Source organism: Bos mutus, chromosome 9, assembly GCF_027580195.1.
Source record: "Bos mutus isolate GX-2022 chromosome 9, NWIPB_WYAK_1.1, whole genome shotgun sequence".
NCBI classification, from domain to species: domain Eukaryota; kingdom Metazoa; phylum Chordata; class Mammalia; order Artiodactyla; family Bovidae; genus Bos; species Bos mutus.
In genome coordinates, this window is record NC_091625.1 from 83,150,782 (window position 1) to 83,178,674 (window position 27,893).

Sequence of the window (27,893 nt, forward strand, 5' to 3'; positions counted from 1 at the left end):
ATAATCCTTTTCCTATTTGGAACCAGTCTGTTGTTCCATGTCCAGTTCTAACTGTTGCTTCCTGACCTGCATACAGGTTTCTCAAGAGGCAGGTCAGGTGGTCTGGTATTCCCATCTCTTTCAGAATTTTCCACAGTTTATTGTGATCCACGCAGTCAAAGGCTTGGCATAGTCAATAAAGCAGAAATAGATGTTTTTTTGGAACTCTCTTGCTTTTTCGATGATCCATTGGATGTTGGCAATTTGATCTCTGGTTCTTCTGCCTTTTCTAAAACCAGCTTGAACATCTGGAAGTTGACGGTTCATGTATTGCTGAAGCCTGGCTTGGAGAATTTTGAGTATTACTTTACTATAATGTGATATGAGTGCAATTGTGCGGTAGTTTGAGCATTCTTTGGCATTGCCTTTCTTTGGGATTGAAATGAAAACTGACCTTTTCCAGTCCTCTGGCCAATGCTGAGTTTTCCAAATTTGCTGGCATATTGAGTGCAACACTTTCACAGCATCATCTTTTAGGATTTGAAATAGCTCAACTGGGATTCCATCACCTCCACTAGCTTTGTTCGTAGTGATGCTTTCTAAGGCCTACTTGACTTCGCATTCCAGGATGTCTGGCTCTCGGTGAGTGATCACACCATCGTGATTATGTTATTAACACCTAAATATTAACGTATTGGACAGTTTCCAATGTAACAGCAGACTACTAAATTTGGCCTTTTAATTAGCCTGATATTATTCTACAAATTGGAGAAGGGAATGGCACCCCACTCCAGTACTCTTGTGTGCAAAATCCCATGAATGGAGGAGCCTGGTCGGCTGCAGTCCATGGGGTCACTAAGCGTCGGAGACGACTGATCAACTTCACTTTGATGTTTCACTTTCATGGACTGGAGAAGGAAATGGCAACCCACTCCAGTGTTGGAGAACCCCAGGGACAGGGGATTCTGGTGGGCTGCCATCTATGGGGTTGCACATGGTCGGACACAACTGAAGTGACTTAGCAGCGGCAGCAGCAGCATTCTACAAATATGTAGCTTAATGTAACTTACTAAAATTACAGAGGTATTTAAATATATACTTAAACATCTTCCTAAAAAACTCTTTTCCCCTAAAAATAGTCATCAAAAAATAGTGTTTCTCAGTTCAGTGTAATAGATGTTGATATTTTTACTTTAGCAGAATAGTAAGTTATCCTGCTAAGAACAATTGATACATGAAAACCTGAATTTTCAAGAATGATAGGTTTTGAAGATAAACATCTGCCATAGGACTAAGGATATTTATATTTTTATAATTAAACCACATTTTAGTGACAGTTTTTGCAGAAATTTATTATGTAAACCAACATTTACTTAAACTTTTAGTCTCAAATATTTGCAACTTTGACAAAAGTTTTAAAAATGTTGTCTATGTTCTATGGAAAAAATTAGTTATATGAATGAGACTGATGTAGAAGCATCAGTTAAAATGTGTGAGGGGAAGTCCTTATCTTTATAGACACAGCCAAGTGAAACTAATTCCTTTTTCTTCTCTGTTTCCCTCTTTCTTTCTTGTCAGGTTCTCCCTGTTTTCTACTCACCATTTTGGATCTTTGAGTCCAATTCAGACCTGTGTCTACAGTGTTCAGGCAGGCACAACACCTGCTCAAGTCAGGACAGTAGGACTACTCAACTACATATCTGTCTTCACATATATATAAACAAAAAGCACTTGATTCCTTTTAAAAAGGTAGATGTCTGAAACTATTAGGATCAAATATAAATATATTTTAATATATGCATAATCACCTAAGGATTTCAGCAAAAGTTAAGCAATACTTTTTGCTCAAAAATTTTAAGTTTTTCAAATAAATGCGATATGTGAGGAAACCATCCATTACCTTCCAGTCCTCTCTGTACTGGAGTGCCACTGATGCACCAGCGGTTAATCCCACTCAAGCGCTGAGCCATTTCTGCAGCCTGATGGGAGAGAATGAGAAGAGAGACACAAGAAAAATGCAGGATTGCGTTTACTTATGAAAACAGCTCTCAAGCCCAGGCTTCAGGTCAGATGCATTTGCCCTTACAGAATAGTTATCACACTAGATACTGAACATCATATTCAATGGGCTGTCTTCTAGTATGGGGCTCTTATTAGCAGGAGGCTGCAACGTGTCCTTTCAAAGAGGAAAGGAAATTCATGTATGGGTAGAATGAAAATGCCCCAGCTGACTGATAAATTCCCTAGACCACCCCATCCTCCAGATGAGAACCACTGTGCTAACAGGCATGACTTATTAATTCAGTTCAGGTCACAGACTGGGCAAAGAAGACAGAATAAAGACATACAATGAAGTCTGAATAAAAGTTTTTCCTCTAGCATTTTCCCATTACCATTTGGTCTCTGATAAAAAGCTGTCAGTTACCAGAGCTTGTATGGTGAGCACTGCATGTGGCAGAAATGCTGATTAAAGTACCTAAGTAGAGTTTACTTAGATCTACATCACATAAAAACTACCATCTTGTTCAAATATACATGAACTTTTCATACAGAACAATGATTCCAAGTACCAAATAATTTTTAAGGATTATACAGCTCATGCACAAGAGAAAGCAAATGCAAAGTGTCCAAAGGCAAACTTTTGGCGAATGTCAATACTGTGGGTTAAACTACATGTAAACTATTAAATTTCCTATGAACAGTTTCCTCCAGCTCTTCCCCAGCCCTCAAGCAATTCTGCAGAAATTCTCACTTTTACAGCAGGACATTCGACCATCTGAGCTTCATCAAGGCAGATCCTCCACCACTCCACAGCTACAAGAGGACTGGGAATAGCCATGTAGCGCTTCTGGTTCCTTAAGCGACGCCCATCCTCACTGTTGCTGTGTGGGATGTCTACATAGTTTAGTTCTGAACGGAGGACATCGTAAGTAATGATGACTATATCCTGTTCTGCCAAAAAATGAGGCTGTAAAAAACCATCTTTCTTCACTCCTTGATATACCTAGGATATAATCACAGACATTCATTTATATCCTTACCAAGCACTTTCTATTTGTTTATAACCAAACATCCTATAAGATACATCCCAGACCTATTTAGAGAAAGATGCATTTTACTGTGGAAGACTAAAAACATAAGCAATGTGAAAGGCACTGGAATAGAAGTAAATGCAAAAGCATCACAATGGAGACCAATTTTATGGCTAAGACAGTAAATTCAGAGAGGAATTCAAATTTGCAGTAGATCTTGAAGTACATTCAAGAGTTTTCATGGGTGGAAGAAAGGGGAAAAGGTAGGTGGGTAGATGGAATCAATAGTTTGTGCGAAAGCACAATGGTATGAGAAAGTAGAACAAGAGCTATTATTTACTGAATGCCTTTTATGTTTTAGCACTGCAGAGTTTTATCTCCCACCTTTAACAACAATTCTGTTAGTTGTTATTATTCCTATGTCACACACAGAAAACATGAAGGGACTTACTCAAAACTAGTAGAGTCAAGATACAAACCAAGGTTTGCCTCCTCTACAGAACAGAGCTCCTCAGTGGCAAAGTTGGTGTTTTATAAACTACTGTATTATACATGCCTATCATAGTGGCCGAAATACAGAAAATCTCCAGTAACATTTGTGTGGAAAGAAGAAAAGAAGAACACAAAGGGTAAAAAATACTAACAGTAGTGAACAATAACATTAAATGAACACTCACCATGTGCCAGCAGTTTATCAAATCATTCAATCTTCACAAAAAGTGTGTGGGGGTACAATTTTTAGAACTTAGCACAATTCCTGGCACACAATAGGTGTTCACTAAATATCTGTTGAATGAGTAAATTCTTATTTTACAGAAGGGGTAACTGAGGCTTCAGAGGAAGATTCTGGAGCTAAAAGATGTAGGATCATACAAGCAGATAACTATTAAACAATGCTGCCTTTGAACTGCATTTCTTTCTGAATACAAAGATGTTTTTCCCTTATATGATTAAGGACTTCTTCAAAAACTTTCATAACTTTCCACTCAAAATGCTTTAACTTCTGATGTCAGAAAAGAATAAACAGTCTACTGTACTTTTTCTTATTCTCAATTTCCTCTTTGAGTTCTGACTTAATATCATTATCTCATTAAGTTAATTTTCGGGATAAAAACAAGGTGACAAAGATTATAAAAATTATCATAAGCAAACACTTACATTTTCCTATCCCTTTAAAGAGTGCAAACTGTCTTACCAAGACTCGAAGAGATGATGACCTCACATGCCTATTGATTTCATCCACCCACTGATGACAGATGGAACTGGGGGAGATGATCAGAGTTGCTCTTGTGGATACTGGCTCCATTGCAACAAGGCAGTGGGGGCAGTAGAAAGGTTTAATCTTCAGATTCTTCTCTTCATAATTCACACATTTTGCATGTTGCCACAAGTGGCATTTCAGGCACTGAACACGAGGCTTACAGTCTACCTGGTCAAGTTCACCACATATGCACTCAAAGCGATAACTGGAAGAATTATAGGAACCCATGATATTAGAATGTGGCATGTCATCACCAACAGGATTTAGAGATTCAGCTTGGTCCTTTGCTGAATGTTCTTGATTGACTTCAAAGACACATGTACTTTCAGATGTAGTAACATCAGTAATTTCAGAGTTACCAGTAGGTGGACAGTGATCCTGTGGGTTGAGACTGATGTTCAGCTGGCTTTTTTCCCTTTTTGTGGACGGAACAGGTTTCTTCCTCCATTTACTACGATTTCTCCTGGGTTTGCAATAATAATAGTAAGGATCATCATCATCATCAGAGGTGTTTGATGGCAAATATTCAGAGTCTGTGTCCTTGTTTCCTGATTTTCTGGATTCTTTCTGAGTTTTCCTTGGACTCCCCACTGCCTATGAAAAACATTATTTATTTATCTTAATGGAGTGACATAGCTAAGATTAAACACCCAACTTCATGTGCTTTACATAAAAATCTCATAGGCAGTCTTTGTCACGCTTTCCCTGAGGAGAATCACTCCTGATCAGTGGTTTTCAAATTGTTCTATGAACTCCTCCCCCCACAGGCCCAAAAGGAAAAGAAAACTCTACTGTTGTTTAATTAATATTTGGAAGGAACAAAATCTAGAAATAAAGGGAGCTACTAATTTTGCTATCAACCTCTTATAATTCACAGTCTGTCTAAATCAATAAAAGACTGGTAGTTTATAATACAAACTAGGGCAATTATGGGCTTCCCTAGTGGCTCAGCGGTAAAGAATCCACCGGTAGTGCAGGAGATGTGGGTTGAATCCCAGGGCTATAAAGATCCCCTGGAGAAGGAAATGGCAACCCACTCCAGTATTCTTGCCTGGGAAATCCCACGGACACAGGGGCCTGTCCATGGGCTACAGTTCATGGGGTCACAAAAGAGTTGGACATGACTTACTGACTAAACAATAACAGGGGCAATTATAAAAACATCAAGTATTAAAATATAGCTTTTAACCAAAGTAAAAATTAATCTACTAGTTACTGCAATAAACAGATAAATTCCTTCTTTCTTTCTCCTTTCTATTGGTGGTGGTGCTGCTGCTAATTCACTTCAGTCGTGTCCGACTCTGTGTGACCCCACAGACAGCAGCCCACCAGGCTCCCCCGTCCCTGGGATTCTCCAGGCAAGAACACTGGAGTGGGTTGCCATTTCCTTTTCCAATGCATGAAAGTGAAAAGTGAAAGTGAAGTCGCTCAGTCGTGTCCGACTCTTAGTGACCCCATGGACTGCAGCCCACCAGGCTCCTCCATCCATGGGATTTTCCAGGCAAGAGTACTGGAGTGGGGTGCCATTGCCTTCTACTGGTGTACCCTCTTGCAATTATTTATTGAATGCCAATAAATGTTGCCAGGCAACATGTCAGATGCTGGGGATATAAGTATGAGGTATATTTAGCTCCTGGTCTCAAAGGAGTCTGTTGGAAAAGAGAGAACAGTAAAAGGCAACCCACTCCAGTATTCTTGCCTGGGGAATCCTATGGACAGAAAAGCCTGGTGGGCTACAATTCATGGTGTTGCAAAAGAGTAGGACACAACTGAGCACGACCCTTTAAAATGATGCTACAGGACTGCATAAGGGGGTTATATAACAGACAAGGGCTGTGTTGGGGAGGCAGATGCCAGCTGCACCTTCCTAGAAGTGATGTCACAGTCAAGGGCGAACAGAGGAATGAATGATATTAACATGGAATGATTGGCATTAACTGAAGAAGATTTTCCTTTTTTGGTAGCAGAAGGATTATTAAAAGCACAGAAGTTCATTGCAGTCTTCTAACCTGGCTGGGGAGAAAATGCTGGAGACTCACTACTCTTGGAAGAGAACTTCTTGGTCTGCCATTTCTTTCACAGTAGCTAAGCTAGTAACTCCACATTTTGAATTGTTGTCATCAGTTTTTTCTTGATTTATATTCACAAATTTTTTACTATTTTCTTAAAAGCAAATTGTAGTATTGGCCCAGAAGAAGTTTTATAACAAAATGTAAATATTTTAAAAGGTGATGACGAGGGAAAATGAGAACTTACATAAAAGATTCAAATTGTATGTAAAGAGTTATGCAGATGTAATGTATTAACATTTTTAAAGTATGGAACATGCTTTTTGAGTGCTGACAATAGCATGAGGGTGAAGAAAACTTATTTTAACCTATATTATGCTTTACAAACTAACTGTATAATCCACTCAATTAATACTTATTTTTAGTTTCTACTCTGCTGGTACTTTTATTCAGAAAGTAGAAAACAGAAGTCATAACCATTAGTGCTTTTCCTAATGCTTCTTTTTTATCATCTGGCTCTAAGAGCTTTAGACAGGTGGGATCTGTCAACTTACTTTGTAAAGCATCACATACAACTACTCGATAAATGCTGTTACCTGCTTTCTCGTTTTATCATATATATCCTCTTCTTTGTAATTCTTTCCCAGTGTAAAAGTACCAGAAAAACCATGGCCTTTGATCTGTTTCACAAGGCCTTCAAAAATTAAACATTTGAGCATCCGTTTCAGAAGACTCCTGTTCCGCTGAACATCATATCTATATATAGAACTGACATATTTGTAGATGGAAAGAATAGAAACTCCTTTTTTTCCATTCATTTCTTTAACAGCTGTCAGGATCATCACACGTGTAGCTAAATGCAAAAGGATATGCTAACTCAGTCAAAACAATTAAAGTGAAAAGAAAATAAAACTCAGTTAATGTGCATTAAGAACCATGTTAAGTAAAAAATAAAGATTTATTAAAGACATGCTGTCTGTATATCATTTTGAAGAATATGTAATAGCTTATCTCAATTAAGAAATAAATTACAGCAATGAAAATTACTTAAGAAGAATTACATTAATTTGCTAATCTACAACTTAAGCAACAAATTATCTGGATCAAGTCAAACCAAAGAATATATCTTTATTTTTGTTAAGATAATATGCCTTGTAACCAAACTTTTATGCAAAGTATAAACAACTGTAAAAACAATTATTTATAACAATTATAAGATATTGTTATTAAGGATTATAAGAACTAGAACAAATATCACTGCAAAAGGTGTTATCTTTAAGAGATTTCATACTTACGGGGGCACTGAACTTTTTCTTTTGGTTCAAATTCCATATTCTGGGTTTCTGTCTTTTTTACATTTCCGCCAGAATAATGTGATGGAATGAAATAATTTACCACTTCTCCCTGATATAAACAACGTTTAGCAGTTACACAGTGTTTTGCTTTCAGTATTCTGAGTTGCTTCACAAAATTAGCCCTCCTTCTATTAAGAAGATACAAAAGAGTTGTAACAAATTATGAAAGAAAGGGCTAAGTAAGTTATTCACACATATAAACCTTATTTTTTATTTCAGAGTTAAAAGCTAGCCATCATTTTAAAAAATTATGCATATTAAAGTGTGAAACTTCTGAAATTAACATGTTAAGGCTTGTTTAAAATTGTATTAGCCCACTGAATTTGTAATAGCAATCAAAATAAGTTAAAATTAACACAGTTAATGAGAAGAAAACCCTCAAAAGGAAGTTACTGATAGTTAAAACTGTACACGCCAACTCATTTTTCTACAAAGGAAACAGACATTCCCTACTCTATCCCGTACTCAAATCTGAAAAGGGAGAAGGCAATGGCACCCCACTCCAGTACTTTTGCCTGGCAAATCCCATGGACGGAGGAGCCTGGTAGGCTGCAGTCCATGGGGTCACTAAGAGTCGGACATGACTAAACGACTTCACTTTCACTTTTCCCTTTCATGCACTGGAGAAGGAAGTGGCAACCCACTCCAGTGTTCTTGCCTGGAGAATCCCAGGGACGGGGGAGCCTCGTGGGCTGCCATCTCTGGGGTCGCACAGAGTCGGACACGACTGAAGCGACTTACCAGCAGCAGCAGCAGCAGCAGCAGCAAGAAAACTCTGAGAGTTGGTAAAGTTACTTTTTAGAAATCTTACAATTTTGTTTGTACATAGCATTGTTAAAGACTGAGTTTTTATAATAGATATTTTAGATTTAAAATTCATTGAATACAGGAAGTTTGAAACTAATAATTCTTTAACTTTATCACTTATGAAGTCTGAATATCATGCAAGGAAAAATTAAAAATCTAAAGTAGAAAAACAAAGGTCAACAGCATTTTTCTTTTAAAGTGACTTTTCAGTCACACTGGAAAATAATGACAAATTCAAATAATGTTATGCTGAAAATGTGTACATATTAAAATATTTACAAATGCAAAAAGAGTATTTATACACATGTACACAAATCACACAGAAAAATAGTCTTTTTTAGATATAAATATATGGTCAATATTTTATATTCATTTTCTGATAAAATAAACAAATCTGTTTAACTCCATTTTTGTACCACAGTTAATTAAAATTTATTTCTGAAACAGTAAAAAAAAAAAAAAAAAAAAAACTGAAAGGATAATTTTGCAAACTTTATCCTATCAAAAGATCATATAACCACTAAGGTTTCAAGTATGATGGACCCTCCAGGTAATTAGCGTTATGTCTTTAACTAGTGGCCTCATTTTGGCAGGATTTAATGTGCTAATTGACAATTTCATTATCTGAAAATATAAGCTATAAGCTATGAGTCTCAGTGAAGTTTTTTTTTCTTATAAACTCTATATTTTTAAACACAACTATACATTTTAGAGGGTTTCCCCAGGGGTTCAGATGGTAAAGAAATCCACCTGCAACGCAGGACACCCAGGTTCAATCCCTGGGTTGGGAAGATCCTCTGGAGAAGAGAATGGCTACCCACTCCACTATTCTTGCCTGGAGAATCTCATGGACAGAGAAGCCTGGGAGGCTACAATCCCTGAGGCTGCAAAGAGTTAGACATGACTGAGCGACTAACACACATACATTTTAGAATAAAGACTTTGTTTATTGAGAAATTTTGTTTGTTTCATTTGTTCATTTCATTGAGAAATCTACTTACTAAGCTGCTGCTGCTGCTAAGTTACTTCAGTCGTGTCTGACTCTCTGTGACCCCATAGAAAGCAGCCTACCAGGCTCCGCCATCCCTGGGATTCTCCAGGCAAGAACACTGGAGTGGGCTACCATTTCCTTCTCCAATGCATGAAAGTGAAAAGTGAAAGTGAAGTCATGTCCAAGTCTTCGTGATCCCATGGACTGCAGCCTACCAGGCTCCTCCGTCCATGGGATTTCCCAGGCAAGAGTACTGGAGTGGGGTGCCATTGCCTTCTCCGACTTACTAAGCTATTTACCCTTTAATAAAGTTCTAATTATTTGACCCCAAGATTTATGTATCTGAGATTTGCACAATTTTTGAAAAATAGCTCTCAAAAATATGTAGCATTAATATGGAGATCTGAAGAAGTGACAAAACATTTGAGGAAGTAATCAAACTTTCCTAAGAGAATTTCTCTGCCAACTAGAAGGAAGCTTGATAAATTAACAGCATATCTATCCCCTTCCTGGTTGGCCAATATCACTTTAAAAAACTTCGCCAGGTCACAAATATCCCATTTTCTGTGCCTATGTGAAGTTAACAACTAATACAAATCATAAGCCACAGAATAAATTGAAAGTGTTGACTTAAGTGCCAACCAAATGTTCAACATACGATGCTTTCTGGAGAACATATGCTCTGCTTTCCCAAGCCCTGTAGTACTCCTCCTACCTCAGGAAGAGTGAGAGCATCTTGTTTGACATCTTGTCGAGTATGTGTCAGAATCAGAGCCAAAACCTCCACTGTCTTTCCAAGACCCATCTCATCTGCTAAGATCCCACCAAGCAACTGTGGTCCAGCATTTGGGTACTCACGAATGATGCTAAAGGAAAATATAAGAAAAACACATCATAGGAATGCAAATATAAATCACACTGTTCCTAAAGAGAACTGGGAGAAATGCAGAAAAGTCTTATGCTTTTTAAAACTCTACTTTCAGTTGCAACAATTATAGTCCCTAGATCATGAATATAAGAACTGTGAGAATAAAAAGCTGCCTGAGCTGACAACTTAAGCGTGCAGAAACAGAACTGGTACTATCATCATTTGTTTTTCTCCCATAAATAAAGGGAAGCATGTCTACCTTCTGTGACCTTTATGAATCTGTGAATAAAAATGGCAGTAACTACTGATTCACTAATCATATTTAATGATTCCTAAAACTCTTTTATAATAAAATTAACAAATTTAATGAACTGGCCCATAATAAGGTGATATTTTTACTTAAAATTATAATCTCTTTAAATATCAATAACTACACATCTTAAGTCTATCCTACTGCATTTATCTACCAAAAATTTACAAGTGCTATTAGTTCCATGTCTATCCTATCTATAAAACTGTCTAAGGAGACTTTAATTTAGTATGCCTTTTTGAGGTACTGCCAAGGCTGAAGATATAGGCCATCAATCTCATACAGGTTTTCATAATATTTGTTTTCAATATCAAGCACATAAGCAAAGTTTTGCCTTACCAGCCTGTGTATGGATTGTAGTAGAGTTTCAAACCCTCAGATGTAACAATTTCTCGCCACAGAAAGTGTAAGGCATTTTCTAAAGAAAAATAAACCATTTTCTGTTTATTTTCCGTTCTGCCAGATAATCACATTAAAATAAAAGTCAGTCACAATCAGGATACCCTGGGAAGACACATACACGTGGGTAAAAGGCCAGGACCCCGCTCTCATTCTTCAGATATTATTCTTTTGCGTGTTTAGCACACACTTTCCATAGAAGCAAGTGATAAGACAGAAAAACTAAAGCAAATTATACTTGCAATTATATTTTATTGGATACTTTATAATTTAACTTATTAATTGTATTTTAATTATGCAAAGTACAGCAAAATGTACAAATTATACTAGTATAGAGGATTAACAGGAAAAGAAAACCAATACATATCAAGGCTTACCAAATAAATGAAAGCAGCCTGTCTTTTATACATGCTTAAAGAAGTTACCTTATATCGTTAAATAACTTCACAGATAAATGAAACTGGGCTAATGCATTAATTTAGATCTAACTTTTCATATGGGTCTGAGGAGAGGAAAGGGTTAACTGAGGAAAAAAAATATCTAAAACTACAGCAATGAAGTACTGAGTGTGTGTCAACCAGCATCTTCCACTATCCCTTCTCAATATTTTAAGCTGTTTGAACAACTTAGTTGTAAACAACAAGTTGTAAATATGTCTCTACTTCCAGTGAAACGGTTAGTCATTTTTTACCTTCTTCAGTGATTAATAGATGAAGTAGGAATACAGACATATAGGTTTTATAAAATGAAAAAAATTAAAAGATAGAAAGTTTTAATTTATGGGAACCACAGAGAACTGAAAAACCACTATATGACGCATGTGATTTAATCAACAAAATCTAGCCTGGGGACAAAAAACAATGGATTACTGATACATGCAGCATGGATGAACCTCAAAAACATTATGTTGAAAGAAGTCAACTCCCTCCACCTGAGTGGACATATTTTATCATTGTCTGTTTCAAAAACAGGCAAAACTAATTTATGATGATAGTGGTTGCCTCCTGAAGGGACTGAAGTAGGAAAACTGACTAGGCAATGATGGAAAGTGCTGGGAAATATTTTATGTCAGCACTGTGTGATACAAATATATATATATATATATTTATATATAAATACATATATAACAGGTAAAATTAATTTTAATCTTTTTGTCTAATTTAATCAAATATAATATTATCATTTCAATATGTAATCAATATAAAAAGCAGTAGTGAGATATTTCACATTCTTTTCTTTTTGCACTATTGGAAATCAGTGTGTATTTTAAACTTACACCACATAATTTGGACAGTCACATTTCAAGTCTCAAAGAGGCATGGGCCAGTGTCTACTTTTGGGAAAGTCTGGTTCTATGTCTTAACTGAATTGCTAGTTACATAGATGCAGAGATTTATCAAAACTTATCAAACTGTGCCCTTAAGATTTATGCATTTACTGTATATGTTACACCTTAATCAAATTCCTTAGTTAAAAAAAATTATTTTATTTTAGAGAAAAAAATAACCCGTAGGAAATTCTATAGAGCTATAAGATTTCTTCAACAAATGTAAGAAAAAAATAGGAGAGGAAATAAAACCTATGGACTAAAAGAAACTTAGGAGATACCACGTAATTCCAATACTATATGGATGTTACTTGGTTTCATATTTGAACAAACTAAAGAGAGAGAAACAGAAAGGAGGTTAATTTTTTGGGTTAATTTTTAAAATTAACCCAAAATTTTCAAAAATTTGGAAGGTTAATTTTCAAAATTCCTTTTATATATATATATATATTTGTTTAAAAGAACCTGTATCTTTTAATGAAATAAACTGAAATATTAACAGATGAAATGATATAATATGTGGGGTTATTGTTGCTGTTCAGTCACTCAGTTGTGTCTGATTCTTTGCGACCCTATGGACTGTACCCACCAGGCTCCTATGTCCATGGGGTTTTCCAGGCAAGAATACTGGAGTAGGTTGCCATTTCCTTCTCCATGAGGGGTTACTACTTCAAAATAATTCAGAATATGGGAGAAGCAAGAGTAAGAAATAATATTGGCTATGAACTGATATTTCCAAAATAAAAAGTTTAAAAAAGTTTGTTGGATAAAAAAGTGGGAGAAATACGGAAGAGCTATTCATCACTAATTAAAATAAATCTATATAGGAAAAAGGAGAAATGGTTAGCACTTCACTTCCTAGGGTCCTGTAAAAATCTCATCTAGTGCCCATCCCTTTAAAGACAATGATAAAGCAGTGACACAAATGATTCTCATAAATCGATTACTTTTACAAAAACACTAGATGACATTTCATTTTATTATTTATTTTGTGGAGTAAAGAAAATAAGTATAACTAGGAAGCTGAGATAGTCACACGTTAGTCTCCCACTTTTACAAACTTGCTTTCTGTCCCTAACATTCATGATTAAATTGTATAGTTTCTTTCATATATTAGCACAATTCCCATCTGATCAGGTTACAAAAGCAATTCTTAGTTGGAAAGGCATGTAAAAAAAATTTCTTGGTTTTTAAAAATTCCATCAAGGCAGCCTTTACTCTAGTTGGAAAAACCAGTTCAAACTTTTATGGATGAGGGAACTCATAAATGAATTTCTCTAGGTGTCAATTTTGAAGGATGTCTTAGAAAATAATTTTGTTCACAGTAACACACTCATTCTATCCCATGCTTTCAATATGATTTGTTTACTGACCGATTTCCTCCACCCTAACTCTCTCATCTAATCCCTCTGATCAATTTGCCTTTCTTTAAGTAACTTATACTTGCCACTAGCAGGGGTGCTTTTGAAATGCTCCTGTTGTAGCATCCAGTTGACAGCCTCTCTTTGGTATGGTCTCAACACAGGCGTCAGCGCAGGATGCTGGACATCCACTTGGATGGACCGAGTTTCTTGCTGATGTGTCTGCTTCACAAAGTGATAGAGTTCATCAATGTCCTGTCCCTCTGGCTCACTATCGGAACCTTCCTCATCCTCTTCCAACACATCTGTATATCCAAGAACAAGTGTACTCAGAACAACAAGATCTACATTTATAACTATAGGCAATTCTTATTCCCAGAACATACCATGTACTCTCCTGACTTTGGGGCTTTGCTTAGTGTGCCTTTTGACTGATCAAAAATCTATGCTTCCACCCTTCAAGATAATATAATTGATACTTTTTTCATGACATTTTGTTTTCCCTGATCAGAATACTCTCCTCTGTATTATGCAACACTCTTATACATTGGATATAACAATACATTGCAATCTTTCTCGTAGTATAATCGTTTGTGCTCATTCATCCCTTCCCCACTGAACTGTAATGCTCTTTGAAAGCAAAGGCTATCTTTTGTTTTTATAGCTCCTCAGAGCAGCCAGCATGTGCTATGCACATCGCAGATGTTTAAACCTCTGAGGAACTGAATGTGAATATCTATTGCAGTTTGTAAAAGAATAATTTATTTTACTTTTACAACATTAAAAAAATCCACAGGCAGACAATTTTCCTACATCTAATAAGACAAAGTTTCCCATTCTATTTCTTATGCTAAAAAAGGATAGGTATTTGGTAACAGCAGCAGCAGCCAATTAGGAGACCAAGGGCTTACGCCACCAATACAAATTCATAAGAATTTCAGATTCATTTGTTGGGCACAATTGCCCTGTGGAAAAAGATTCATGCCTACAATGTGAAAAAAAAAACAAACAAACCCTCAAACTCTTGAAAAATTTAAAAGGCCCCTATTGCCAATGATTTACTACTGAATGGTTTCAAACAGGCCTACACACATTTGTAGGACGTACCTCACATGCCTTAAAATAGAGACTGTACCACAAAATACACAATTAACTTTTTTCAATAAAAATTATGTCCTTTTAAGATTTTCAAAAGTTTACAATAAACTTTACATGCTTGGCTATTTCTGTTAGTGCAGGTGCATATTATTAGTAATTAAATTTGAAGTTTTCCTTTGAAAAGTTCCAATTTTATTATTTTTAAAAGGCAGAATAATGGACTCTTATCATAACTCTGAAAAAGTTCTAGATGTACTTCAAAGCATTCCTTCCAATTCTGAAACCAGTGATTTTCCTTTATGTCTTTACCATGCAAATGATTTACTATTATTAGTATTATGAAGCTTTGCAAAGAATGTACTGCAGAAAAACAACTCAATAACCAAGCTTAGAAACTGATTTCCCAGATATCCCAGTATAAAACTGTTCTGATTTGCACCAGAAATAAGGCTGACCCACCATGAGCAGGACTTGGAGAATCTGAGCCGTTTTTCCAGTCGTGCTGATGGGCTGCAGCAAGCCATCCACACTCTCCCTTGGGAACCAATGGCAGACAACTCTGAAACTGCAGTCCTGACCAAGGATGCAACTTCTTGCCAAGAAACAGTAGCAAAGTTAACTGGTCTTTATGGGAAGCAGGCTCTTGAGATTATTTGTCAGACTGCAAAGGAGAGGTGGAGTAAAGGCCGGCCAAGAATCTCTGGCCATGACAAAATAAAAAAACAAAAAAACAAAAAAACACAGCAATAATGCAAAAATTCCAATCAGCTCAGATCCCTTTATATTCTGCCTATTGATGCCATCAACATTTCTTGAGTACACACTATAAGCTAAGCATATTATTAAGCAAAAAAAAAAAGACAAAAAGTATAGTAGTGGGGGCATTTAAGATAAGTATAATTTTGTCATATAGCAATTTTATGTTGGTTGTTCAATTTTATTATGGTTTTATCAGCTGTTTTTCTGGTTGTTATATACAGGATTTGGGAGAAATCCACAGCTCTTCAGTAGCAGCAGTTTTAAAGTTTACTTTAAAAATTACCTGGAATAATAAAATTGTATAGTTTTTCCATCACTCTCTTCATGAGTTGATTGAACTTTTTCATTCTTGAACTTGCATCACTCAGAAAATCTGGTTTTGCTAGGCCAGCTTCCAAAAGATAAATTCCAACCTACAAATAATTAATCAACATTAAAAAGTTTTGACTGTACTACACCATTTTTTATGACCATATAAGAAACACATTTTTAACACCATCAGTTTTAAAGGTATTCAGAGTATTTACCCCACAAACTCTAAATATATACCTACCAAATCTCAGATATTTCCGCTTTCAATAACAAATTTATTTTGCAATTTGAGTGCTTACTATGTATGATGCACCATTTAAGTAGCTAGAAAAAAATATTTCCCTACAGGAACCAAACCTGCAAGCTTGTGATGAGAACACCAATTCTACCTACCAAGTCAATGATTTCCCAGCTAGATGATCATCAGAATAATCAGTGACGCTGGTTAAAAATACAGATTCCCCAAGAAGATTCTTACGCATAGATAGGTTTTACTAGATGGTAAAGCATCTGCCTGCAATACGGGAGACCCAGGTTTGATCCCTGGGTTGGGAAGATCCCCTGGAGAAGGAAACGGCAACCCATTCTAGTATTCCTGCCTGGAGAATCCCAGGGACGGAGGAGCCTGGTAGGCTACAGTCCATGGGGTCGCAGAGTCAGACACAACTGAGTGACTTCACTTCACTACTAGATCAAACACTAAAATGTTCAGGAAAATAGGCCCTGATTAAGGTTGTACAGCTTGACTTTGGTGAAACAATGTAGTATGAAGCTTTCCAGTCAAAATACTTGAATTTTAATACTGGCATTGATATTTAAGAGCTAAAAGAACAAACGAAATGATTGATTTTAACCCAAATGTTGTCATTTGCAAAATGGAGAGACAACTATATGAGATAGCCCACCTAGTATAATTTTAAAAGTTCCTAATGGTAGATAATCAACAAACACAGTTTCCTTCATTTCCCTGTATTATGCTGGGCCTGATCCATGATCACTGAGAGTCTCATACTCTTTCAGTAAAGAACAAAATTCAATCAGCATTACACTGGAATAAGTGGCAAAGAGTACTTTTCATTATTATTTATATTCTGCTCTGTGTTTGCTTAGAGATGCCTTGCTATTGCAGCAGTAAGTGTTTAAATATTTATAAAAGTAGGGATTAGGGAAGACAGAAGAGATCAAGACTTGATGTGGGTGAGAAGTGGATAGAACACAGGCATACAAACCACAAATTCTTAAATCTATTTTTAACTTGAGCCACAATTTGTGGCACTCACAATCACCAGAGAGGGGATGCTAGGTTGCAGAGTTTAACTGTACAGGGAAGAATTAATTACAATCTAATGCTTCTAAATTTTCTCCTTTCCTTCAGTCAATTCTGAAGCTATAAGTAGGGCTATTGATATAACTGCTTTTTAGTGTGAGAAATGTATAACACACACGTATGATGTTTTCAACTGAACAAAAGTGAATTTAACATTTTAGAATTCAAGTATTGAATCAAGTATATTCAAGTATATTTCAAGTATTAGCATGAAGACATATTAACTTGCTTTATAGTTTTTGAAGTACATTTACATTACCTCCCCTGATTTTCAGCACAGTTGTATGAGGTAAAAGGAATGAGTATTATTTACATTTCATAAGGAAAGAAGCTGAAATTAGAGTCTTTAAACGAGTCGCAAAAAGTTACTTGGCTAGTGAATAGCAGAGCCTAAAATGAATCATAAATTTATTCATCCATTTGCTAGAAATCTGTTTAGTATTTGGTATTCTACTGGGCTGTGAAGATTAAAAAAACTTCATAGTTGAGTGACGGGGGGGAAGGTCTAAAATGGAAGTATACCACAAGCGATCAAGGCAAAAATAAGCATGTGCATCAGGTATTATGGGGGAAGAGCACGTAACACCATCCATGGAGTTTAAGAAAAGATCTCCCCAGATGAAGTAAACCCTGAGCTGCACATTGAGGAATGACCAGGAGTTCTGAGGGATGAGGAAGCAACAACCCAGGCAGAGGGACGTATGAGAGCGAAAGCACAGATGCAGAAAGACATCAGGGTGTATTCAGGAAACAAATCAATTTGTAGCTTCTGGGACAGAATAAAAAGCAGAGTGATAAAGAGTTGAGAAGGAGACAGATAAAGCTGGAGGAGATAAAGGCCTATCAAAGGAGAGACTTATATGCCTGCTAAGTCACTTCAGTTGTGTCCGACTCTGTGCGACCCCATAGATGGCAGTCCACCAGGCTCCCCCATCCCTGGGATTCTCCAGGCAAGAACACTGGCGTGGGTTGCCATTTCCTTCTCCAATGCATGAAAGTGAAAAGTAAAGTGAAGTCGCTCAGTCGTGTCCGACTGTTAGCGACCCCGTGGACTGCAGCCCACCAGGCTCCTCCATCCATGGGATTTTCCAGGCAAGAGTACTGGAGTGGGTTGCCATTGCCTTCTCCAGATTATAGTTAATTCTGTAGGCATAAATAGACTAGAATTCCATTTGCATTCGTATCATACCAGCCCAGAGACAAAGGAAATGAAAGAACTGAAAAGGCAGTGACTAAAGGATTGCTACTGGAAAAGAAAGAGATAATGAAGATCCAAACAAGTCGATGAGAGTAGAGCTGGAAAGGATGAATCAGGAAGATCCCAAAGAAGTACAGCCTGGAAATGACTGGCTATGATATATAAAATATATATGTATATATATTTTTATAGTTATTGAATGCCCCCAGTGAAGTGTACTTTGACACTTAATAATGAAATGCTTATCGCTGGCTTTATAGGGCTTCCTTCTAAGTTAATTTCAAAATGGGGTATCCAATGCAGAAGAGACTTAAAGGACACCACATAAATTGATACCTTGATAATGTTATTTTCTTCTGGTTTTTGGTAAAGTTTTATTCTTTTCTTCTTTTGCAGCCATTCCAAATCTTCTAACATTTCACTGCTGAAGGATGACTTCACTTGAATTCCCTTGTCACAGATACTGACTGGCTCATTGAGTCCTCTTTCTTTTTTCTCTATATTTTCACATCCTGAATGAACATAGATCAGGAACTGATTGCTCAACTTGGGACTCATCAGTGTAAAACTCTTTTCAGAAAAATTTTCAATTAAACACTGTTCAGGAAGAAGCTGAAGAGTGAATTCTCCTAGAAATGCCTTCCAGGAATTATCAAAGTTATAGGGAGAAATTACAATATTCAGCTTTACAGACAAAGGGGAAAAAATGCCACCAGTCTCTTCTTTATCAATTGATTTTGAGATGCTCACGGCTTTGGAACATCTCTTCTTTTCTCTGTGAGCCACTTCTTCCTTTAGACTGTCATCTAGGATGATGCGGTGAGCAGGAGAGGGGTCCAGACCTGGGTAGGATTGCTCGTCATCAGTTAAAGTGAGAGGTTCATTCCTCCTGTCCTCATGCATATTCCAGCAAAGCTGCTGTTGCGTTTCCTCATCTACCCTCACTGGGGGAGCACGTTTCCGTCGGCTGCTCATTCTCAAGTTCTCTTGGTAAATGTGAACCCTAGAAGATAAACACAACAGCAGACATTCCAAGAGAGGATTTTAGTATTAAAATAGTCCCAGATGAGCAATTCAACATAGAATAATAATCCCACACATAACATGAAATCTTTAAAGAGATACATAAAGCAATGGATAATTGTTTATAATAAGTCAAATACAGTTATGGAACACATTGACTATAATCTCTTGTATGACACAAATCCTAATGATTTTAACAGTCTTTTTAGAGAAATTTAATATAGACAAATTTTTGTTTATAATAAATTCTAAAAATACATTTAATGAGTTTTAAATACATATAGGTAAATCTCTCAAATATTCTGGAAATGCTTATTTGAAAACTTTTAGTAACACTTAAACCCATATAATCACTACAGGATTTAATTTTGTTTTATAATTCCAAAGGGTTAACAAAACTTCACTTCTCTAAACATATATTCTTTTTCAAAAGAGGAAGATGAAAATATGGAAATGTATTTCTTTTTGTGAATTAGCCGATAAAAAGAATAAGAGGATAGCTAGACGGAGAAGGCAATGGCACCCCACTCCAGTACTCTTGCCTGGAAAATCCCATGGATGGAGGAGCCTGGTGCGCTGCAGTCCATGGGGTCGCTAAGAGTCGGACACGACTGAGCGACTTCACTTTCACTTTTCACTTTCATGCATTGGAGAAGGAAATGGCAACCCACTCCAGTGTTCTTGCCTGGAGAATCCCAGGGACAGGGGAGCCTGGTGGGCTGCCGTCTATGGGGTCGCACAGAGTCAGACATGACTGAAGTGACTTAATAGTAGTAGTAGTAGACAAGAAATAAGATGGTGCAAGATAGTAATGAGGGGAAATAAGGCAGAGACAATAAAAGAAGAGAATTTAAAAATACAGGAAAAAAGAAAAGAAAGCTTTTCAATTAAGTTGAAAGTAGCCTATATAAGGCAGGCCCTAAACTATATATATATATATATATATATATATATATATATATATATATTTTTTTTTTTAAGATACTTAGTCATGTCCGACTCTTTGTGACCCCATAGACTATACAGTCCATGGAATTCTCCAGCCAAGAATACTGGAGTGGGTAGCCTTTCCCTTTTCCCAAAAGAATAGCCAATTTCTATATGTAACACAGAACTCAGAGAAGTTAAATCATACAGTCACAATGATGGTTGGTGCCTAATTCAATGTATTCCAAGCATGTAGCTGAAAAAAAAGAGAAAGGAATGTATAAATAAAATTTGGCTTCAAGTGCAGTTTAATATTCTCAGTAATCTCACTTTTTAAATAAAATCCAGCCAGGTACTGGATGAGTCCCCAGTAAGTATTCAATACCATCCTGTATTTGAGGAGAGGATATAAAAGTAGTATAGATCAAACCATGGTATTTAATTCAGTACAAACATCAAGCTGCGTTTGGTTTTGTGGAGACAAAATCAGCACACAGAGCAGTCTACGCTCCTCTACCCCTGCTAACAACCCATTCTCAATTATTCTGCCCTGAATCTACCCCTGTCTAAGATAATATAAAATGATGGGACATTTCAGCTGTCCAGAAACTTTTAGGTCTTTGTAAAGAATGACACAGAAGGGATCAGAATGGAAAGCTAAGTGACAGCGTGAATGTGTTAGCACAAGACATGAGAGCATCACCAAGGGGGCTGCCATGTTTAGTGGTGGGGCTGGTAGTGGTGGGACCTGGTAGTGGAACCTCAAGTGGAGACCCACAGCACAAGAAATGTTAAATGAAGTACTCAAGGCAGAGGAAAATGATATTAGATGGAAATTTGGACCTACACAAAGAAAAAAAGCATGATGAATGAAAAATATCCGCATAAAAATATTCTTTTTCTCTTGTTTTTACACTCCTTTAAAAGATAATTAACTTTAAACAAAGTTGCAAACTTCTTATTCTTAAAACTGTCAAGTCTTCATAAAAAGAGAAAATAGCAGAGATCTGATGAAAGATTTATATGTGAAATATATAAATAACTCTTGCAAACCAGTATTTAAGAAACACCTTATTTAAAAAATGGACAAAATTGCTGTCATTTCACAGAAGATGATCTCTTAAGTGCCAAATAAACACATGAAAATATCCTTACCATTGTCAGTCATTTAGTGAAGTTGCTCAGTCGTGTCTGACTCTTTGCAACCCCATGGACTATAGCCCACCAGGCTCCTCCATCCATGGGATTTTCAGGCAAGAGTACTGGAGTGGGTTGCCATTTCCTTCTCCAGGGGATCTTCCTGACCCAGGGATCGAACCCGGGTCTCCTGCGTTGTAGGCAGATGCCTTACCGTCTGAGCCACCAGGGAAGTCCCATGTCAGTCATTCAGGCATTGCAAATTCAACTCATAAACCACAGTGAGAAACTACATATCTAGTAGAATAGTTAAAACGTTAAAGACCGAGGACACAGAATAACTAGAACTGAATTCTCAAACATTCCAATAGGAAAAGTTTGTCAACTTCTTACAAATTAAATATATATTTTCTGCACAGCCTATTAATCCCACTCACAGGTGTTTACCTAAGAGAAATAAAGAACACAGAATCATAAAAAACCTAAACTTGAATTTAATACCAATTTTGTTAATAAATGCCTAAACCTGGAAACAACCCAAATGTTCATCACCTGATGAATGGATAAACAAACAGAATGTTACTCATAATAAACTTAACTATTGTTACATATAACATGGATGAATTTTTAACACATTATACTAAGTGAAGGAAGCCAGATGTCAAAGACTATATAGTGCCTGATTCCATTTATATGAAATTCTAAAGAAAGTAAGAATCTAGCGTTAGAAAGCAGATTATGGTTTCCAGGGGTCAGGAAGTGGTAAGAGGTGTGACTGACAGCAAAGAAGCAGAAGGGAAACCTTTGGGGTAACAGAAATGTTCCACAGGTGATCACATGCTTGTCAAAATTCATCAAATTGTTTATATAAAGTTGTTGAATTTTATTGTACGTAATGTATCTTAATAAAACTGATTTAAAAGGTAAAAACAAAAAGCATGTATAGAAGGGAATTAAAAACTCTTAATAGCTTTATTTTAATAAACTTGAAATGTATTGATACAATACATAATTTACTAACAAATTGTAATGAGTAAAGTTGGCCCAATAAATAGAAAAATCTGAATAGGACAATAACCATGAAACAAACAAATAGTATTATTTATCTACCTAAGATCTACCTCATTTCCTGTTGACAGAACCTTTCTCTTACTGAGGAACATGTTAGCTTTGTGACTTAAAAGGAGAGTGGTTTCCTCAACAGCCCCAAAGAAGTTGTTTGTGTAGTCCCATAAGGATGCCGACAGCTGCATTTAACTTTAAGAGGTAGTATTTATGTTAAAAACAAAAAGATTTAAACTCAGCTCTTCATTCTCCCTAGCCATAGTTCAAGTGCTCAAAAGCACTGTGACCAGAAGCTACCATAATGGACTGACAATAATCGAACATTTTCATAACTGCAAAATGTCTATCAAAAACTGCTGTTCTAAGTTAATCACGAGAATTCCATTCCCTTAATCAGTGCTTGGTTTATGAATATGGAGGTGGCGGTCTACAATCAACCTCTGACTATAGTTAACTACTTTTCAAGCATCTTATCTCCTCTATTACCTTGGATAAGAGATCAGAATGATATAGAAAGTCCCTAATAACCTAAGTCCTTGCCTGTGTCCAGTTCTCCTCAGAGCACAGGTTGGAATATGAGAATTGAGTCAGTCTACACCAGTTTATCAGTCAGCCACCATCATAAATATGGTGTATAACATATCACCCAAAGCTCTGCCTGGGGACAGCAATCATTTATTTTCACAGATCTGCAGATTAGCTTAGGATTGGCTGATACAGGCTAGGTCTCAGGAAAAGCCACTTGGCTCTCCTAAGTATAATCATCCTTCTCCTTGTACCAGCAAGAAAACCCAAGAATGATATTATGACAGTGACTGAGGAGTAAGAGTGCAAATCCAATCACACAAGTACTTTTTGGCATTTGGTCAGGGTAAAAAAAACACTAAGGTTCCATGGGCCAAAGCAAGTTCACACAGATGGACTCAGTCAAGAGATGGGGACATGGGGAGGGAACTGGGCCAGTTACACAATCTAGCTCACTAACCACCATCATATTAGTAACATGGTGATGATGGAATCATTAACTCTAATGGCCCCCAAAGCAACTGGCTATAGAATCTCACATCTGGCAAAGCAATGTGGCTTATATGAGAGAATGTGAGTTTGGGGGTCCTAAATTCTAATTCTAGCTTTGGCACTTAGAAATTATCTAGCTTCTCTGTGTATGTACAAGAGCACAGCAAATGAAATTTAGTATATATTCAGTAAGTGGTAGTTGCTATTATCATCACCCCGAGAACACTATAAACTACACTTTACAATAACCAAACTTTAAAGTGGCAGGATGGGGAACTATAGATCAGTGTGTTTCAAACTTGACTGAACACTAGAACCACCTGGGGGAAATTTTCAAAATCCTGATGCCCTGGTGCTAGCCCAGCCAATTAAATTATCTCTGGGGCAGGGCCCAGGCACTACCTCCATTATTTTTTTAGGTTCCCTTGGTGATTCTTCCCTGGTGGCTCAGACAGTAGAGTCTGCCTGCAATGCAGGGGACCTGGGTTCAATCCCTGAGCTGGGAAGATCCCCTGGAGAAGGGGATGGCCACCCACTCCAGTATTCTTGCCTGGAGAATTCCATGGACAGAAGAGACTGGCAGGCTATAGTCCAAGGGGTCACAAAGAGCTGGACACAGCTGAGCGACTAACACTTTCACTCTCACTTGGTGATTCTAGCATCCAGCCAAGTTTGAGAAACCTTGTTATGGATAGCTAGCTGCCTACAGAAATCCATTTCTTTCCTGGCAAAGTACAGCATAGATGGGAAATGTCTGCTCATCTGGTGGTGCATCAGTAGTAGTCCCACGACCAGTCTGAGGCCATCAATCGCAAACAGAGGTTAATATGTGCCCTTTCTATTACGACAGTCTTGTAATAGACATATTGTTGAACCAGAACACTTTCCTTTTACTCTTTGTTCTTTTCTCTGGTAACACTCATCCTCATGCAGTATCTTCTAAATTATATATACCACTATAATCTGCACATTCACTCGATGTTTGCTTCCAACTTGATTCTTCCAATGTCACAGTATTATCAAAGTATTTATCAATTACAATGATAAGTTCAAGAAAAATAAATACCACAGTTTCTAGCAGGCTCTCCTTTCAGTCAGTTCTCTACTGAGCCAACATTCATGATCTGCCTTCTCTTTGCCCCACTACCCTGTTTTGGTTAACGCTTTTTTTTTTTAGGAGACTTTTATCTAGGGATAATTCTTGAACCAAAGAAGATTAAATTATTTGATCAAAGCTACTCAAAACCATAATGTTAACTGGCAGCTAATGTCAAGTCCCAGTAAAATTCCATGTATCTCTAATCATATTCCAATTCTAAATCCTTCTCCTTATTTTCCTCATACCAGATGAATCTTCTTCTTCCCCTCCTTAAATACCAGTGTTTGGGTGTAACATGATTATATATCACAGTTTCCTACATGAACCACACTTTCACTCTCATTCCTTTAAATACCTTTTGCTTGAAATGCCCTTTCATGCTTTTCGGCCTATCAGTATCCTAATCTCCCACAAAATGTTCCACGACCAGGTATGCTGAGTTAAGGGCCTCTCCTTCTTGATTCCAACTGCTGCAGTGTTCTCAGCTGTTTGACTCTGAACTACTCGAAAGCTGGGCAGGAACAGTACCCTATTCAGCACTGTACTCCCAATGCCGGGTCAGGGCCAGAATGGAAATGATATACAAAGTAATGTGAAATAAAGATCTCTAACTCTGTGAATATTCTCTCTCTTCTCAAGGACTCAGAAGTACTTTTACTCAAATTTCTTTTTGGACGAATCTCACTCAAACACATTCAAACAGACTACAGGTAGTGTGAAACTACTCCTTACAATTTCTGGCCCAGAGTGAAACAGAGAAAACTGACTGATCCGTGTCTTTAACAGAAAACAAAGATAGACTGCTGGAAAAACAAACATAAAATGTTAAGTTACTAAGACAATACAACAAATGGATATCAATTAAACTTATTCAGATTTCCCCCCCTCCAAATTACTATCTCTTCATTAAAAGATAATTGCCAATACTGAATGATATAGAACAAACCTGTGGTAGGTCCTGATTTAGGCTATCCAGGAAAATAGAGAGTATATACACTTGAGATATCGCACTGCAAGGTAAGTCTTATGCAAGTGAAACTCAATCATTACTGATGACTGAGAAGTTCTCAATGACCTAGCATTACCACAACCTTTTTCTTAGTGATAACCCCAGCAGGTTGACAGTATTTTCCTCTGCAGAACTCTAAAATATAGTTAGTCACAGATACTTATAAAAGGCCTTTTCACCAGCAGATTCTATTCCCCCAAATCTTTCTAGCCTGAACTCTTAATAACAGATTTAATAATCCTGTAAGTACAGTTCTTTAGGCCGGACAAGAAGAGGATATATATAACTAGCATCCTTCAAACCATTTTATTCTCAACTGCCAGCTTATTGGCTAAGTGGATTCCGTAAACTCTAGGAAGTGCCATGTTTTGCAATACAGAACATTTATCCCACTACTGCTCACTTGTATCTTGCTTCCAGCATGATTTCTCATCATAAACCAACTAGCCTTTCTGGTGACGGTACCGGTATCATGGATCATTTCGATTCATGGGAGTTTCATCATTCTTGCTATCACCCAAAAGAATAATTGAAAATAGCTCTAATACAAGTATTTTTGTTTATTAAAGTCACAAGTTAATTCAAACAGAAGTAGTGAAACTCGCTCAGTCATGTACGACTCTTTGCGAGCATGGACTATATACACAGTCCATGGAATCCTCCAAGCCAGAATACTGGAGTGGGTAGCCGTTCCCTTCTCCAGAGGATCTTTCCAACCCAGGGATCGAACCAGGTCTTCCACATTGCAGGCGGAAAAAGGAAAACACCAAACATGTAGGGTTTTTACTTCATTGCTAAGGTCAAATCTCTTAGAAAAAAGGCACAAAATCACTGTTTACTAATCCTGTTTATCTGATACTGACCGTCAACCATCAGAAAACATATCTTGGTTCAGAAAAGTAGAAACTATCACGGAAGTCAAAAGGCACAAAATGCAAGGCTGGTTTTGAATGCGAATGTAATTAACCTGATTCCTGAGGTACCTGAGAACTTTAACTCAGAGGCCCCGGCCTCCCCTTTACTACATTTACAATCCCGCACACCAATAAGCTAGGCAGCTGCCCAGTTCCACTCTCCAGGGGCATACCTGAGGAGAATGGTGATACCCACTCAGTTTTCTTCCCAAAGACTCAAAAGCGGTTTGAGGAGTCTGAGCAAGGCTGTCAGCGCCGATCGCTCCCAGCAGGCCGGGCAAACAAGCTCCCTGGAGGCAGAGGAGGGAGACCAAGGGCCCTAGGACGCTCGAACGAGACTCCGTAGGCCCCAGTCCGCGGGGGGAAAGCAAGCCTCCCTTCCGCGGCTCCTCTTCGTCCCGGGCAAGCCGCGGCGGTCCCCAGGCCCGCACGTCTGGGATGGGGAAGGGTCGGGGAGACTCGCGCTGCGGCTCCCCCTCAGCCTTTTAGTTTCCCAGGCTTCAAAACAACGGAGTCGTCCCTCTCTCAGACCTCTGTATGCGTCCAGAAACGCCTTCCGCCCCCGACCTCTGACCCCTGACCCTCTATCACCCAAGCGCCTACCTAGACTGTTTCTCCAAGCCCCTAGAGCCTCTCTGCACCAAGGCCCAGGGCCCTCTGATGCCCCTGCAGGTCCCGGGCACGCATTCGCTATCCACTGAACATCGGCCTGAGGTGGGCACGCGCGCTTTATGCTGGTTTGTGTTGGGGTTCCCGGGGGGCCCAGAAACCACAGCGCCTAGATGCCGGGCGCGCGCTGGAGCGTGGGGTCAAGGTGAACGCGCACGTCGGGACGCCCCGCCCCTTTTCTCCAACCCTAGCTTCATGAGTCTCTTCTGCGCAAGTCCACACGGTTAGAGACTCTCGAAAGATACCGTTAGAGTCTCGCGATAGCTACACTGAGCCATTAGAGAATATGTGATAGGCTGAACGTCAAAGGAGGAGGTGGCACTCTAAGCGGATTTAGAAGTGGGCGGGGCTGCTAGCTGAAGGTTATGGGTCCTACTAGAAACAGATATTAAGAGCTGTGTCTTTAATAAAAAGACGAGAATTCTGCAGGTACACTTTGTAAATTGTTTCTAGAAAGCAGCCACTAATCAGTTACGGTTGAAGTTTGTCTCAGAAGTTATTTTAAAAGACTCTCCAGGGAGATGTGAGTAAATATTTTAAGATGAGGAAAAAACTACACGTATTGTGACGAAGCTGGACTTCCAATATCTTAAGCTATTTTTTTTCCCCCCCTTTTCTTCACTGGGTGGTAGCCTTTTCT

At 37.8% G+C, this 27,893-nt stretch overlaps 1 protein-coding gene across 6 annotated transcripts in view; it reads right to left on the minus strand.

Moving 5' to 3' along the window:
- The window catches only part of SHPRH (SNF2 histone linker PHD RING helicase), a 93,299-nt gene extending 65,895 nt beyond the window's left edge, over window positions 1–27,404 (minus strand). For 2 of the 6 annotated variants that reach the window (XM_070376822.1, XM_070376827.1), the window contains exons 1-11: window positions 26,758–27,152; window positions 18,730–19,396; window positions 15,840–15,969; window positions 13,786–14,004; window positions 10,952–11,030; window positions 10,150–10,300; window positions 7,577–7,685; window positions 6,878–7,134; window positions 4,207–4,866; window positions 2,732–2,983; window positions 1,880–1,958 (exon numbers count right to left, since the gene is read on the minus strand). In XM_070376822.1, the coding sequence (XP_070232923.1) occupies window positions 1,880–1,958; window positions 2,732–2,983; window positions 4,207–4,866; window positions 6,878–7,134; window positions 7,577–7,685; window positions 10,150–10,300; window positions 10,952–11,030; window positions 13,786–14,004; window positions 15,840–15,969; window positions 18,730–19,368 (2,575 nt within the window). In that variant the 5' untranslated portion in view covers window positions 19,369–19,396; window positions 26,758–27,152. Of the gene's footprint in view, window positions 1–1,879; window positions 1,959–2,731; window positions 2,984–4,206; window positions 4,867–6,877; window positions 7,135–7,576; window positions 7,686–10,149; window positions 10,301–10,951; window positions 11,031–13,785; window positions 14,005–15,839; window positions 15,970–18,729; window positions 19,397–26,757; window positions 27,154–27,187 lie in introns of those variants that run through there. The other 4 variants (XM_070376826.1, XM_070376823.1, XM_070376824.1 and 1 more) reach the window with 4 other exon arrangements.
- Between the last annotated feature and the right edge of the window lie 489 nt (window positions 27,405–27,893).